Below are 16197 nucleotides of genomic sequence, written 5' to 3'. Positions count from 1 at the left end.
CCAGCTGGAGTCATGTCAGGCTACAGAGAAGCAGTTTAGTCCCTCCCTTCCCTCAGGACAAATCCCGTCCCCTGTTCCAGTAAGGCCCGCCTCTGTCATGGCCCCTTCAGAGCAGCGGTGCGAGCAAGAGCATCACTGAGATCGATATCTGCGCTAATAGGTTCACAAGCTGCACAGATACTAAAGAATCAGCCGCACTGGGGTTTATGTGGAGGGGAAATTACAGAAACACACAGGCTTTCAAAATAATAACTCTGAGGAAATGGCTGTAGAGAGCAGCAGCAAGAGGCGACAGGCATCCCCCACTCCCTCAGACAACGGTACCTGAACCAGAATTTTTCCCATAAGCCCTTGCTCAGGTATGGCCTTTTTGAAAAGGCTCGGCTGGTTGACAGGAGAGAGAACCAGAGTCTTTTTCTGTTCAGATGGTTGTTCAAATGTTCAAATGTGCCAATTTTGTGGTGGTATCCAGAAAGAATTTTTAATTTGTTCATGCTTTATTTGATTATGAGGTAATAAAATGTTAAAAAATCCTGGACCAGATACAAAATGGCAAGGGAATCCATGGAAAAGACGCAAGGAACTTTGCAGGTTTGGTCAGGCTTTAATGCTGGCTGCACCCATTCTGAAACAGGACACAGGAGTGTACCTCACATCGCAGTGTACCTCACATCGCAGTGTACCTCACATCGCAGTGTACCTCACATCGGAGTGTACCTCACATCGCAGTGTACCTCACATCGGAGTGTACCTCACATCGCAGTGTACCTCACATCGGAGTGTACCTCACATCGCAGTGTACCTCACATCACAGTGTACCCCAGACTGACCCGGGCAAGCCTCTCTGCTTTACCTTAGACATCCTGACGTGTTCTTGAATACCGTGGTCCATTCCACGTCCCGGGGTTTGGACTCCTCACTGGGATCCCGGCCCCAGCCTGAGTGGGGGATGATGACCTCACTGGTGAGGGTCTGCAGACCGTGGTTGATGATGACCATCTTCAGGGGCTCATAGGAAGACAAATTCCACAACGTTCCTGGGAGGAAGGAGAGCTTTGATGGTGCAGGTCACACGTGTAACTACTTCCGGGCCAGACTCTACATAGAGAGCTCCCAAAACAATCTACACCAGGATCAAAGCAAACCTGAAGTACAAGAAGTACCTGTACAGGCCATCCAGCTTAGGATGCCAGCCCACTTAGGACAACATATAATTTAGCCAGGAATCTGGAGATACCTACCCACCTAAACCATTAGCGCCATATGGAAGGACCCAGACAAAGCCCACATATACAAAGGGGGGAGATACCAGCTCCAGACACGGAAAGGCTGGGGAACTGGGAACTGAATCTGTAGCCTCGGCGGCATGAGGCCACAGTGCTACTCATTAACACACTGCCATGATTCTCCAAATATAGAAAGATTTCCCAAAAACACAGCAAGGCTGCAGCTCTCGCTTGGTGGAGAGGATGTGTAGACAAACACAATGTTACCTGTATTCAAAGAGCACTTCTGAAATACATAAAAAGTCACGACACCCCCGCTGCCACATCCAGAGGGAAAAGCACCAAGGGAAACATTTAAATATTTACACTCAGCTACAGTGGATAAAGGGCTGCTCCTTTGAAAATGACAATATCCACACATGAGTGAACGCGCCTGCACTCACAGACACGCGCGTGTGCACACAGACAAACCCACACACAGACATGCACACAGACACAGACACAGACACACACACACCCGAACAGACACGCACACAGACACACGCAAGCTCACAGACATACACAGACACAAACACACCCACACAGTCTCACGGGAGCTCACAGACATACACACACACATGCACAAAGACACACGCGAGCTCACAGACATATACCCACACAGACACAGACACGCACACAGACACGCAAGCTCACAGACATATACCCACGCAGACACACACACGCACACAGACACACGCAAGCTCACAGACATACACACACACAGACACACGCGACCTCACAGACATACACGCACACAGACACGCACAGACACACGCAAGCTCACAGACATACACCCACAGAGACACATGCGAGCTTACAGACATATACCCACACAGACACAGACACGCACACAGACACGCAAGCTCACAGACATATACCCACGCAGACACACACACGCACACAGACACACGCGAGCTCACAGACATACACGCACACAGACACACGCAACCTCACAGACATACACGCACACAGACACGCACAGACACACGCAAGCTCACAGACATACACCCACAGAGACACACGCGAGCTCAGACATACACACACACAGACATATTTTTATTCATATCTTTCATCTCTATGGGCATAACCCTATTCCCAACTATGACAACCTTAACCCCTACCCAGCCCTAACTTTAACCATAAGTGACCAAACAAAATACAACTTTCGGCTATTTTAGTTTTTTGATTACATTCACAAATTTTAAGAAAATGTAGGTTATTCTTGTAGGGCACCGGAAAAATGTCCCAACAAGGTAAAAAGACACCCAGAAACACACACACACACACACACACACACACACACGCACGCACGCACACACACACACACACACACACACCCACACACACACACACACACACACACACACACCACCCAGTACGCCAATCTGTTTTTACTTCCATTAACTTTGTGAAGTACTCTCTCCCCAGGCCCCACATCGCTTCCTTAGAGGAGAGGTAAGATTAGCGATTTCATCTTTTCCTGGCTCAGAAAAAATAACGATCTGGTTGCCTTGGGAATGATTTAATTTTTTTTAATTGAAAAGGAACAAAAACGGGCAGAAGTTACTGTGTTTGACTTCATCTGTGACACACGCCATTCACAGAGAGCAATCAACACACACCGACTTTTTCAACCTTCCATTCTCATTTGCATGAATTTTCCACTAGATTAATGATATCCATGTCAAATTCTGCCAGCCTGGCATCAAACAATTCCAAAGCGAAACCTAAAAATAAATGTGGGCCCCGTGATAGAAATATTGTAACTTTTGATGCTGACATAAAGCGCCGCTGAACCCTGTTGAAGGTGGCGGAACATGAAACCTGACATCCAACCAATCCCCTCCCAGTATGCAAATAAGCACAGCTGAGGAGAGTGCAGGGTGCGTCAGAAATCACATACTTGTTTGCTATGTAGCAGGCAAAATATAGTATGCAATGCAAGTATGGATAACAGTAAGTGAACGCAACCTGGATGACATACTACACTCTTCAAAATTTCGACATGGGCAACCAATGGATGCTACATTATCCCACAAGACCACTGGTACTGCAGCCAGGAATTGCTCAGGAATTTTTGTGAAAATGGTGGAAGAAGTGGCCTTTCTATACAAAAAAATAAACAGAAAACAATGCCCAGTTACGCAAGTTTAGTCAAATACGTATTTTTCCATGGATAGTTTTTAACAGTTAAGTTTTGCGGGGGTCAAACTACATCATTGATAAACATCCGGTTGGGGTAATATGCAAGATGGCGACCACAGTGTGTCCGAATGCATGTACGTTGTTCTCGTGCATACATACAGTACATAGCATTACATACTGCATTAAAGGTTGAGGCTTCTGATGAAATTCAGTACTTACTGTGCAAGTATGCAATTCTGGATACACCCATCGTTAAAACACAGTAAAGAATGTCACATAACAGGCAGCGGAAACCTATTCCCTGCGTGAGCTTAGCATTTGTACATTTACCTGCAGAATTAGCCACCAAATGCCTCAGTGATCACTGCTAAATTATGCACATGGGTGTTTAATAATCAGGAGCATTTCAATTGCCAACAGTAGTTACATTTTAATAGTTTATCACACTGTGCAAAGTACTTTGGCAGAATTACTGCAAACTGCATTGGACTTCAGTTATACAGGAAGAAAACATTCTGTTGTCCTCGGAAAATGATACAATTTATATTTTAAATATATATTTTAAATAAATGATAATTCAGTTGCCATCTCAGCAGGCCTTTTCCATTCCTTGTAGGTTTTGGATTACAGGATGTTTATGCACTATTTATGTGATTTTCTTAAAATAAAAATGATAAGACTGAGGGGAAAAAAAACCTCATACTTGATCAGAATTAATAAGATGTCAAAAAAGCAAGAGTTCGAAATCATGGGAAAATGTGTATTTTCAAATGACACGTCACTGCACACTTAATGGAACAATTATGTGTAACGTCACATGGAGAATGATTGCAGTCTCGTATCTCCAATTGTGACAAATGCACCTATGCCCAGCACAGCAGCTCTGTTCTAATCCATTTCCAGATCTTTCTCCCACTGTTTGTGTCAGGGCCCACAAATCGAATCCAGACCGGAGAAACCGATAAGGATGAGAAGAGCCGCAGCCCCTTGCTGTGTCCCACCAGCTTAACGGGCTGATTACTGCAGCAGTGCTGATCTAATGCAACATCACTTTAGTCCACATATTCTTCTTTTTAAGCTCTGTTCACCATATCTCCACACCTTTCCAGTCATCCTCCCTTACTGTCTCTCCCTCCATCCCCATTTATCCTCCCTCCCTCACTGAATACCCTCCCTCCTTCCCCTCCCTGCCTCCTTCCCTCCCCACTCACCCTAACCCTCCATCCTTCTCCTCCCTCCCTCCTTCCCTCCCTCCTTCCCCACTCACCCTCCCTCCTTCCTTCCCCTTCCCCATTCATCCTCCCTCCATCCTTCTCCTCCCTGCCTCCTTCCCTCCCTCCTTCCCCACTCACCCTCCCTCCTTCCCTCCCTTCCTCCCTCCCTCCTTCGCCCCTTTCTCCACCCACCCTCCTTACTGTATTCATGAACGCATGTGGACACACCTGTGACCAGCTCCCGCACCTCCATGTCACCCGTCTTCCTCAGCAGCCTCACCAGCGCCGGGATGCCATCACAGTTGCGGATGGCCACCTTGTTCTGGTGGTCCCTGCCGTAGGAGATGTTGCGCAGGGCTCCGCAGGCTTTGCGGTGGACCTCGGCCCGGGGATGGTCCAGCAGCCCCACCAGCAGCGGCACGCCCTTCAGCTGCCGCACGTCCCTCTTGATGCGGTCGTTCTCGTAGCACAGGTGCTGCAGATAAGCAGCTGCGTTGGACTTCACCGGGTCCACGGGGTGGCCCAGCATGCCAATGACCTCGGGAAGGTCAGGGTCACGCCAGCGAGGGTCTTTCCGGACACTGTCCAAGCAGGGGGAGCGGGGGCCAGCCGTGTGCTCTAAGCCCACCAGGGGCGTTTGGTACGCATCGTGGATGTAGGGGTGTCGCCCCTCTATCAGTTCAGCCTCGATGTGGTCCTCAAACACCCCCCTTAAAGAGACAGAGAGGGCTAATCATTTTGTTGATATTTTTTGCAGAGGTTGCCATTATATTTGACACAGCTGAGTGTCTCATTGATTAATTCTCATCTGTCATTGACTGCAAATTCAGATATATCTTAGTCACCTCACGCTGTACCGCAGCATGTAATGGATCAGTGAGCAACGAGCGACTTCACATGCAGGGGGCGCTCTGCTTGCAGTGGTCAGAGCGTGGTAATTCTAACACGCTCCACAGATCAGTGGCATGTCAGTCAGTTCATACAGAGTCTTCCTATCGAGACGAGAGGCTGAGACGCTCTGGGAGGGGTAAATGCCAAATTTTCTCTGAAACCTTTTGTTCATACACTGACATTTTGAACTAAGCAAGACTGAATGTTAATGGCTTTTGAGGGTCTACGATTCTTTGAGGTTCTCGCTCAGCGCCGGTCATCTGGGAATCCACGCCCATATCCGAGAGACTGCTGGAATATTCCGGGAGCCTTGTACTTTCCATATAACTAGGACTTGAACCTAAAATATTTAAGTGACACAGAAGATTGATTTTTCTTCCTCCTTTCCTTCAAGGCCTGACTTCACCATTTCCCCATTCCATCCTCTCACTCTTTGTGCAGGTATGACCCTTTCCCTTTCATGCTTTAAAAAACTCCTAAAATGAGGTTAGTTATTAAGTTCACCTGTCCATCCCCCTGTTCTACTACCAGATATGATTTGTCACACCACCAACCCCCCTCCACATCACTCAAACCATAAATACTTCCATTAACTGGCTCCTCAGGCTGGGGCAGTAGACCAAGCAGAGGGTGTAACGATTCCAAAAAGATGGCTTCTCTCTCAGCCTAGAGGCACAGGTGGACGGGGGGGGGGGGGTCTCACCTCCCTAACATTAGCTCAGAGGACTGTATCCTGCTAGCTGCACACACACAAACACACACACACAAACACAACATTTAACAGACTCTGTGAGTCATGAGGATTCTGCCTAAGACATTTCCTGCAGTATTTTAACGTTTATTTCTATTAATAAGTATGAAAACATACTTCCATGCAGAGGGCCAGCCATTGGTATAGACATCATAGGTGGCCTAGGGCACCAGGAGGGCTTTCACTTCTGACGAGGGGCCCCGCCGCCGATCTACGTGCCTCCAGTCATTCAAAGGCTGTAAACCTTTCCCATTCTCACTCATCAAAAATACAATTGCTGTCCCGGGCATCTCACCGGACGTGAAGAGGCTCTCTGATTGGCTCGCGTGCAGGCCTGCCCCGGTCGGCGACGCTCAGCGTGCGCCGGGAGGCAGTGGCGTAGTCGGGCTCCAGACCGTAGACGGCCTCCTCCTCGGGGCCCAAACTGATGCGGTCACTCTCCAGCCCGTACTGCTCCGGAGGGGACCGGCCCGGCTCCACGGGGGCCTGAGGCTGGGCCACTAGGCCAAAGCTATCCAGGTGGTGTGGCAGCAGATAGGCAGCAGCAGGAGTGTAGGGTGGGTGCAAGCGGTAGGCCGCCCCCAGAGTTAGGGTGCCGTAGGGGTCACCCGCCCCCTGCTGGAGGGGCTGTCGCTCTGGACTCTCGCCGAAGGAGCAGTTGTAGCTGTTCAGGGAGCGGGTCAGCGTGGAGGCCTGGGCCACGGCATGGGGGTTGCCGTTCTTCATGTTGTGCCGGTCGACGGAGTCGGTGTAGCTGCCCGCCGGTGGGGGGCTCTCGGGGAGGGGCAGGCCATCTGGGCCCAGGGCCGGGGGCCGGCCCGTGCAGGAGGATGCCATCTTCCCCGGCTTGGTGCCCTGGAGGATGAAGTGGACGATACTGAGAACACGACAGTGAAGGCAGGAGATACTCACCGTGCTCAGGGGTCTTCATCTGATCTGACACACGAAAAGATAATCAGAACAGGCAGAACAGAACTTCAGTGCCTTAATAAAATCATTAATGCCCCTCAGAAATGCCCCCTCAGAAAGGCCGAGCCGTCGTTCTGGGCAAACATGATAACAGAAAGAAGGCCAATAAAACAGCTTTTCTATAAGTTCCTGCCATGTCGTAGGTGCGTTTGGATCAAACTGACACTAACTAGACAGCAGACAGTTAGGAGAGCAGGTCTGCTTCAGTGCTGCCCCTGCGATCCTCATTAAGATGAGCACATTCTCGCAAAACTGCCGCACAAGCGACTCCTAACCAGCTACTACAACCATTTCCACCGTTCTTGTCTTTTTTTCCCAGAGCCCCCCCCCGGCCCTCATTCTGTACGTTTGGTTCCGCTGCTAAGGTGCCAGAGCAGGGACGGCAGGGACGGCAGGGACGGCCGCATACACGCACATGCACGTTTGTGCCGAATCGCAGTGCCGTTGTTATGTTCTGTCGTGCAAACTGCGACCAATTTGATAAAGGAAGGCAGGTCTGAAGTAAAAACTGGCTCTCATCGGATTTTAGGGTATAAACAACATCAATTAAACATGCCGACTCAATCACACTAAGTACATAAATGTTCCTGACAGACAATGTTATCATGTGAAAACCACACGGACAAGAAATTATCTATAAATTAAATTTCCTTCTGAAGGTCAGGCGGAGATTAGTCGTCAATTTCTACCTCTCTGAATCAGACTTCCTAATTGGTACAGAGCTTAATGTCCTTCGAAACAGTCTGTGCCTCGAGTGGTAATTATCATGCTGTGCGAGATGCGCTGCTGATGTTTGGCGTACAGTGAGCACAGTGATGTTTGGCGTACAGTGAGCACAGTGATGTTTGGCGTACAGTGAGTACAGTGATGTTTGCCGTACAGTGAGTACAGTGATGTTTGGCGTACAGTGAGTACAATGATGTTTGGCGTACAGTGAGTACAGTGATGTTTGGCGTACAGTGAGTACAGTGATGTTTGCCGTACAGTGAGTACAGTGATGTTTGGCGTACAGTGAGTACAGTGCGCAGGGGCATCCTACCTTGGCCTCGGTTTGGTCCCCAGTCCCCGCTGCCATGCGGGAGGTGGGCGTGCCCCCGTCCTGCTCCTCTGTCACGCCGGCGCTGGCTTCCTGTAGCTCTTCCTGCTCCGGCATCATCGTCAAGGAAAGCCGCTCCCCCGGACTCTGCTCCTGAGGGGAGAGGAGAAGCCGTAAGACCAGGAAAAGCAGCACAGAGGGATTCTGCACCATAAAACCAATACGGAAGGGGGTCACACCATAAAGCAGCGCACTGCCGGCTTGATACACACAATCTGAGCACCATGGTGGCAGGAGTTAAAGCCATAAAACCATTGGGGGGGGATTTGATACAGACATTCCATAGAGGCTGAACACCAGGGAGGACCATAAAGCCAGTATAGAGGGGTCTAACCCATAAAGCCCTCGCGGGGGGGGTTTTATACATACAATCTATACAGTCTACACCATCATCACAGGGACCAAAACCATAAAAAGCAGTATCCATTTCATACAGACCAAACGGTAGGACGGTACATTCCGGAACAGCTATCCTGATGGTCCCATCCTGGTGACAGTCCAGGGTGATGAGGATCCATCATATGGGCTGATTTTCAGGAGGGTGGACGGTCTTAGCACGTCCTCACAGACAGAGAGGAGGAGGACGGTCACCCTGTAAGGTGACACTACACACTCCTTGCGTCCCAAATGGATCTTCTGTGCAGGGGTGAGGTAATAAGCACAGGTGGAGTGCGTTCTCTCCCTCCTGCCGCTGAGAAAACAGAGTGCAGAAAAGGGGAGTGCAAACGGCCTTTGACCCCAAGCCAATCCGGCACAGGCTTGGAGATCTCCGAATCTGCCAGGAGGTGCCGGCACCCTGCGTGCCAACACATTGGCAGTCTGGCCACGGCGGATTGCGTTGGCTCGAGCTGGGCAGTGGCTGATTGACTCCTCTCGGAACCTGAGCCCGAGCGGCTCACGGAACCGGTGAAAGAATAAAGGGGAAGGGAGAGCCCGCAGAAGCCGACGGCTGTGGCGAGCGGCGAGGGACTCACCGTATGTCACGGCAGTCAAACACATAATGAAAGCCGTGCCAGGAGGGCATTGAGTCACTGCTGCTGAACGCAAGGAGGGGTCGAGGAGATGAGAGGCTGCTTCTGAGGCTGTGGAGGCTTGTTAACGGGCCTGGGGAGGCCTTCAAAGCTGCCGGCTTTTAAGCTCATTGTCTCACCGACGGATCTGCAAGTCTAGTGCTCACTCCATCATATTCCCCCCACATGTTAAGTGCCCTCCAACCAGTAGAGGGCACCCCATTACTGGTGCTCATGTGTTTCTGAAGTGCAAAGTCCGTTTCTCCTTTAATCACATGCGCCTTAATTCTGCTAGGAGGCTAGGAATGATGACTGGCTATGGAACGCTTCAAGCCAGTACCTGTTTCTGCATCTGCTCAAAAAACACATAACACAATCCATAATCTTCACATAGGGAGGAAAATATTTTCAGCCGAGAGAGAAAACCGCTTTGTTCACATTACACATTCAAAGGGCTTTATTATCTGTTGACATGCTGTTCATGTTGCCATCGTTACCCAGCGCTGTGCATATTTATTAACCTTCACGTTCCTTCCATGAAAAAGATGATCGCACAATCAGAGATCAATGCCATGCAAAATCTCTTGGTGATACAGACACTTTGGCAGAATATAAGGGAAAAAAAGTCATGTCACTTCATATGCAGATATTTTGCAATTTTCTCTTCTCAGTGCAGAGGTAAAATGGACTAAAATGATTTTCATACTGTACTGTCACAATCTGCACACTACCGCACCCTGGTGGTTTGGCCAAGACTATAAAAATAGTTTGCAAGGTATTCAGACAGTGTTGCTCAGCCGTTACAGCGGTCCAAGTGTGGAGAGGGCATACTGTATGTTACACCAGAAAACATTTATTAATTATACAGAAAACAGATGCAGTGTCTCTGAAAATAAGGGATTAGAGAAAAACGCATTTTCCACTGTAAAGTATCATGGAGCTAAGAAAACAAATGTAACAGCCTACACTGTTTGTATTCCTAGTTGTCAGTCCTTTCCAATTTACTGGATACCAGTTAAGTCGATATCCATGGCAACCTAGTTTTCTTGGGTCAAAAATCTTGCAGTGTCCCCGGAAACTAGCCTTGACAATGTCCATAGCTACCAGATCCGTCTGTGCTCCTGCTTGCCTGTTATGTCAGTGTTTCCGATTACCAGACACATCACTGTCTGGGATTATGATCTGTGTGTGTCCATGGCAACCAGCCTTGTCAGTATCCCTAGTTACCAGCCCTGCCAGGTTTCTGGTCCCTAGCCCTGCCAACACTACCAACACTGTTAGTCCCTAATTACCCGAAGGTTGATTCCTTTTAAATTAAAGAAAAATTTCAATTTCCCCGAAAGCCACATTTATTCAGACATCTAGTGCTTTCTGAAGATATAAACATGTTAACCAGCGTTACTATGAAGCAGCCTTTCACTGGCAGGCTCGGTCTCAGATTACCTGTCACTGCGAGAAAAAGAAGCATTACCCTCCGGTACAGCTGTAATTCAGACCTCTCCTGCAAAATTACTGATCCCAATCACAGACTCGGGACTGGGTCTCGAGTCACGGGTGCGGTGAGTGTGGGTGAGCGTGAAGGCTTTCCACCCGGTAAAACGGTAAAACACTCCGACACAGCTTAGTACAGTGCCAGCCAGGGTGTGAAGCAGAACTTCAAAGAGCACAGTGGGCTGCCAATCACTTCCTGTTTGTTACTTTAATAGAAACCAATGATTGACAGAGCATAACGATCCCGCCCACCGTGGATATCAAAGCCCCGGTTCCTGTATGTATCCCAAGGACAGCTTGGCACTTCAGTTAAAGCATTTGCCACCTCCAGCACAGTCCTTTGTGGAGGTGTGAAGCTCCTGACCTTGTCAGCATTAACAGATATGCTGGATTTCTAACGGTACTTAATGAATACGCTGATGATTCTGACCATTAGGCTTCAACAGAAGGAAAAGCAGCAAGGAAAGCAGCCGAGGCCATTACAGAGACCAGCGTGAAAGTTTCAAAGGTACGACAGCGATTGTACAAGCAGTGGAGCAAATCAGCAGATCCCCAAAAACGCAATGCAGCTGGAGAACCAGCACAGAATAAAATGCAAAATGTTTCTGTTTTGGAAATTTAAATAGGTGCTGGGTAGGGTGACCTCATTCCAGCTTAATTCACAGCTCTTCAAGTCCTTTCAAGCAGAAAGAAGAAGTACAGGGACACACACCCATGATTCAAGGTTTCAAAGGGTAGGTCTCGCTACCTGCTGCTTTCACCCACCAAACGCCATTAATCACCTGCCCTGTCCTTCCTGTGACCTCCATCGCATTTCGCTATTCAAAGTGAGCAGACGGACCTAGTCACCCTCTTCACACGCCGGCCGAGGTGGTAACCCAGTTCCTCCGGAGTCCCCCACGGCCCCGCACCTGGTCCCCTCTGCTCCGGTGCACTCCAGCACCTTGACACCCCGGCACCGGTGGGAAGCCTGCAGCTGGCACTAAAGATACTGTGCCGCCCTGTGCCCGAGACGGGAGTCAGTCTAAAGCCAAACGCACTCGCTGCTGCTAGAAGCCTCATAAGTTAGTCCTAGTCATCCCAGCCAGAATACCAAAGTAATAAGTATAATTAGCCAGTTAACTCATTAAGTGCATGGCCAGGTAAGGATGCACCAACACGGAGAGATGTATGAAAAATACACAAAAAAATCACATATGCGTATTTCATGATCCAATCATTGCTGTGTACATAAATCCCTCAGACCTAATTGTACATTTTACATACATGGTGAGAGCTGTGGACCGATGCACACAGAGCCTGAGCACAGTGAGCGCTCTGGGCTGAGGCACACAGTGTCTGAACACGGTGAGAGCTGTGGACTGATGCACACAGAGCCTGAGCACAGTGAGCGCTCTGGGCTGAGGCACACAGTGTCTGAACACGGTGAGAGCTGTGGACTGATGCACACAGAGCCTGAGCACAGTGAGCGCTCTGGGCTGAGGCACACAGTGTCTGAACACGGTGAGCGCTGTGGACCACAGGTGCCCACCTCAGAGCAGACGTGCTTCACGCAAAAAAGGCCCACACCCAGCTAGAGGGCGCCACAGGAGTGCAGGTTTCTGCAAAGCTTGCGGCTTTGATGTCAAAGAGTGAGCGTGACCATCAGGATCAGTGCATGTAAGAAAGAGGAAAACCTCCACACAAAGGGGCTGGGAGGGAGGGGGCCCCTCCCCATGTCCTCCGCATCTGGTGATGGCAGGGTGCGGTGCAGCATGTATGTTGTTCATAAGACCTTGCTGAGACAGCCCAGACATCCATGCTCGGTGCCCCCCAAGGTACCAGCCATTTATTTTGTGAGAATTCCCTTGAGGCACCCCCCACCACATCCCTGTGGCATACCTCAGAGGCTCCCCCCCCCCCCCCCGGAGCCTGCCCTCAGGTCAACCGGCTGGCAAGAATGGAACCGAAGAGCCTCCCCCGCAGCGGGCCAAAGGCACACCCTCCCGGCACGTCACTCCCTCTCACTTCTGTGACAGAAACGCAGCAAACAGCCACACACAAAAGGAAGCAACCGGATGGGTTTTGATCTTATTTTTTGGGTATATATGCAACAGTGAATTGGTGCTCAACAACAGAGATCCTCAATCATGTATATGCTCAGCCGTGTAGGAAAAAGTGAATTAATATCCAAAGGATGTTGGAGTGTTTTTTTCTTTTTTTTTACACAGGAAAGATGCTCTGGGAAATGATCTAAGAAGATCAGGTACTGTGCTTTTTACATGTGACTGATCAAAAGCCACAAATGAATCAAACTAAATTTGGCACTTCCAGGCATCCATACTCCTCAAACATTGTTTTTAGAGTTGTTGCACATTCCTTCAAGCTCTTTCCCCATAAGAACAGACATGAAAATAAATCCACTGCTGGATTTAGCGAGTATTTCATAGTGAAACAGTCAGAAAGGCATAAGTCCCATGCACCCAGTGTTGGGGGGTGGGGGATGGGAAATCAGGCTTCTGGTTCTAATCCCGTCTTTTAATTACTGGCAGATAAATAACAGAGACACCAGGTGAGGAGACTTTGATCACATTACTGCAAAATGAAATAAAAAGCTGAACCTTGAGGGAGGTCAGAAAAAGGTCCAGAAGCTGCTCTAGATGCTACAATGCTCTGCTGGACCCCTACAGCGCAGATAACCTGCCTGAAGATCAAAACCCCAGATCTGAAATGTGCCACAACGGAAGGTTGTGAAGCTGTTTCTTTTTTAAGGAGATATCAGCAGATTACCACGGTGATGGGGGGCAAACGGCACGGCCACAAAAGTTGGGGGCTTTCCCTCATGAAAGGACGAGTGTATGGGCTCCTTTCTGCAGGGTGACACAGTGCGAACTGCGGAGTGCCTGCATGTAGAGCCCCCCACCCCAGAGAGATTGTGGGAAATCGACACTTCATTCACAGTCATGGTGTATTCCGTCCATCCATCCATCCATCCATCCATGCATCTATCCAAACATCATGCCGTGTATCCAGGTAAAGCTCACAGAATAGTAGAGTACTGATATTCATTTTAAAAAGCTCTCCCAAAACCACATGGCTGTCACCCATAATTATGGCTGCTCCTGGGGACTGTGGGGCTCAGCTGAAATGCCCCCCCCCCCCCCTTCCGATCTGCCTCCCCGCACAGCCCTGCCTGAGGACTGTGCTGGCTGGCGGGTGATGGGTAAACACCGTGCTTCCACGCGTTACGGGAGCTCTGTGTGAAAATGCACGATGCTTGGCTGCGTGCAGTTTTACTGTGACACAGAGCAGCTCTGTCATAGTCAGACACCCCCCCCCCCCCAAAAAAACAACAAACAGCTCTAGTCACCCATAAATCTCGAGTGCTCTCTGGTTAAACCCTTTTAAGAGGCAAACCTGTCATCTCACAGCTGACCACAATTGATGGTTTTTTTCCAGTGCAGTCTTTCACGGTCCCCCCTTAACTGCCTCCGAGGTCTATTAAAAACACAGCTGTAAATATCTGATACATGTAGCATGTCCCGGATCACGACATCATCTCATACATTAAGGGCTTCCCGTGCAAGTGCACCTCCTCCGCTGCGATGCGCCATAAATCGTGCCGGGGATCAGCATCGAGATTAATTACGGCTCTGGGCACGTCCGCCCAGTGATCCGAATTGGGGCTCCAAACCGCAGTCGATAACAGCACGTTGGTGAAAAAAAAACAAAAAAAACACGGTCTGGGGACTGGACAGAATTCATCTTTCCCCCAGATTAAAAAGAAAGAAGAAAAAAAAAACAGATCCTTTCCCCTGAAATCTGGCAGAGTCGCGACCAGTGCAGCACCGTAAATGAAGCACCGGGAAAGAGATACAGTAAAGTGCTTACCATATTTACCCCACCGAGGTCCCTCTGTCAACTCCTTCTTACGGGGATGACGCCAATTTCTGTTCAAAGTTATTCCTCTCTCCCCTGAGAGGCAGTATTCTGGGCAACCATTCGCTCCTGGTTTCGCGCACACACACACACATTCACACACACAGCGATGCTCACGCACACACACAGACAGGCACCGCTTCCACTCCCCCTAAACGTAAGGTGCCGAGGTTCTGACTGAACCCGACAAGCTTCCCGCCCTCTGTGACGAGTCGGGCTTGCCGATCCGTGCAGGAGACGGCTATCCCAGGTGTGTGTGTGCAAACATGAAGAGGTCTCACATCTTTCTACTCTCTATGTTTCTGCTGTGCAGCACAGGCATAATTCCTGAGGTCTCTCAACTGTAATAGGATCAACTAAGTTGGTCTCTCAGTACTATCTGCACACTCTCCCTCTGCCTGCTGCCACCAAGCTGATCTCTCTGAACTATGCACACTGATCTCTCTGTACATGGTCTGCACACTGATCTCTCTGTACACTCTCTGCACACTGATCTCTCTGTACACTGTCTGCACACTGATCTCTCTGTACACTGTCTGCACACTGATCTCTCTGTACACGGTCTGCACACTGATCTCTCTGTACACTGTCTGCACACTGATCTCTCTGTACACTGTCTGCACACTGATCTCTCTGTACACGGTCTGCGCACTGGTCTCTCTGTACACTGTCTGTATACTCTCCCTCTGCTTGCTGCTTCCACAATGATCCCTCTGTACACTGTCTGCACACTGATCTCTCTGTACACGGTCTGCGCACTGGTCTCTCTGTACACTGTCTGTATACTCTCCCTCTGCTTGCTGCCTCCACAATGATCTCTCTGTACACTGTCTACACACTCTCCCCCTGATTGCTGTCTGCACACTGATCTCTCTGTACACACTGTCTGTACACTGATCTCTCTGTACACACTGCCTGAACACTGATCTCGCTCAACGTTGTCTGCACACTGATCTCTCTCAACGCTGTCTGTACACTGATCTCTCAACACTGTCTGCACACTTTCTCTGCTTGCTGCCTCTCTCTGTACACTGTCTGCACAACTGATCTCTCTATACACTGTCTGCACACTGATCTCTCTCAACGCTGTCTGCACAACTGATCTCTCTATACACTGTCTGCACACTGATTTCTCTGAATGCTGTCTGCATACTGTTCTCTCTAAACACTACACACTGATCTCTCTGAACACCGCATGAATAGTGATCTCCCTGTACACTGTCTGCACACTCTCCCTCTCTGCTTGCTGCCTCCACAATCCCTCTGTACATTGTCTTCGCATTGATTTCTCTGAACACTCTCTGCACACGCTCCCTCTGCTTGCTGTCTGCACACTGATCTCTCTGTGCACTGTCTGCACACTGATCTCTCTGTACACGGTCTGCGCACTGGTCTCTCTGTACACTGTCTGTATACTCTCCCTCTGCTTGCTGCTTCCACAATGATC

General features: G+C 49.4%; 1 protein-coding gene across 9 annotated transcripts in view; it reads right to left on the bottom strand.

Moving 5' to 3' along the window:
* LOC111849935 (splicing regulator ARVCF-like) overlaps positions 1-16197 on the bottom strand; it is a 60116-nt gene that overhangs the window by 13062 nt on the left and 30857 nt on the right. For 8 of the 9 annotated variants that reach the window (XR_002839661.2, XM_023823265.1, XM_023823268.2 and 5 more), the window contains exons 4-7: positions 8275-8424; positions 6562-7121; positions 4853-5334; positions 854-1037 (exon numbers count right to left, since the gene is read on the bottom strand). Coding sequence is in view for 8 of the 9 variants with exons in the window: in XM_023823265.1 (XP_023679033.1) it covers positions 854-1037; positions 4853-5334; positions 6562-7121; positions 8275-8424 (1376 nt within the window). In the remaining variant the exon portion in view is untranslated. Of the gene's footprint in view, positions 1-853; positions 1038-4852; positions 5335-6561; positions 7122-8274; positions 8425-14702; positions 14907-16197 lie in introns of those variants that run through there. The other variant, XM_023823273.1, reaches the window with a different exon arrangement.

The sequence above is a fragment of the Paramormyrops kingsleyae genome, chromosome 7 (assembly GCF_048594095.1).
Source record: "Paramormyrops kingsleyae isolate MSU_618 chromosome 7, PKINGS_0.4, whole genome shotgun sequence".
NCBI lineage: Eukaryota > Metazoa > Chordata > Actinopteri > Osteoglossiformes > Mormyridae > Paramormyrops > Paramormyrops kingsleyae.
The sequence above is the reverse complement of the archived record's forward strand: the minus strand, read 5'-3'. Positions and strand labels throughout refer to the sequence as shown.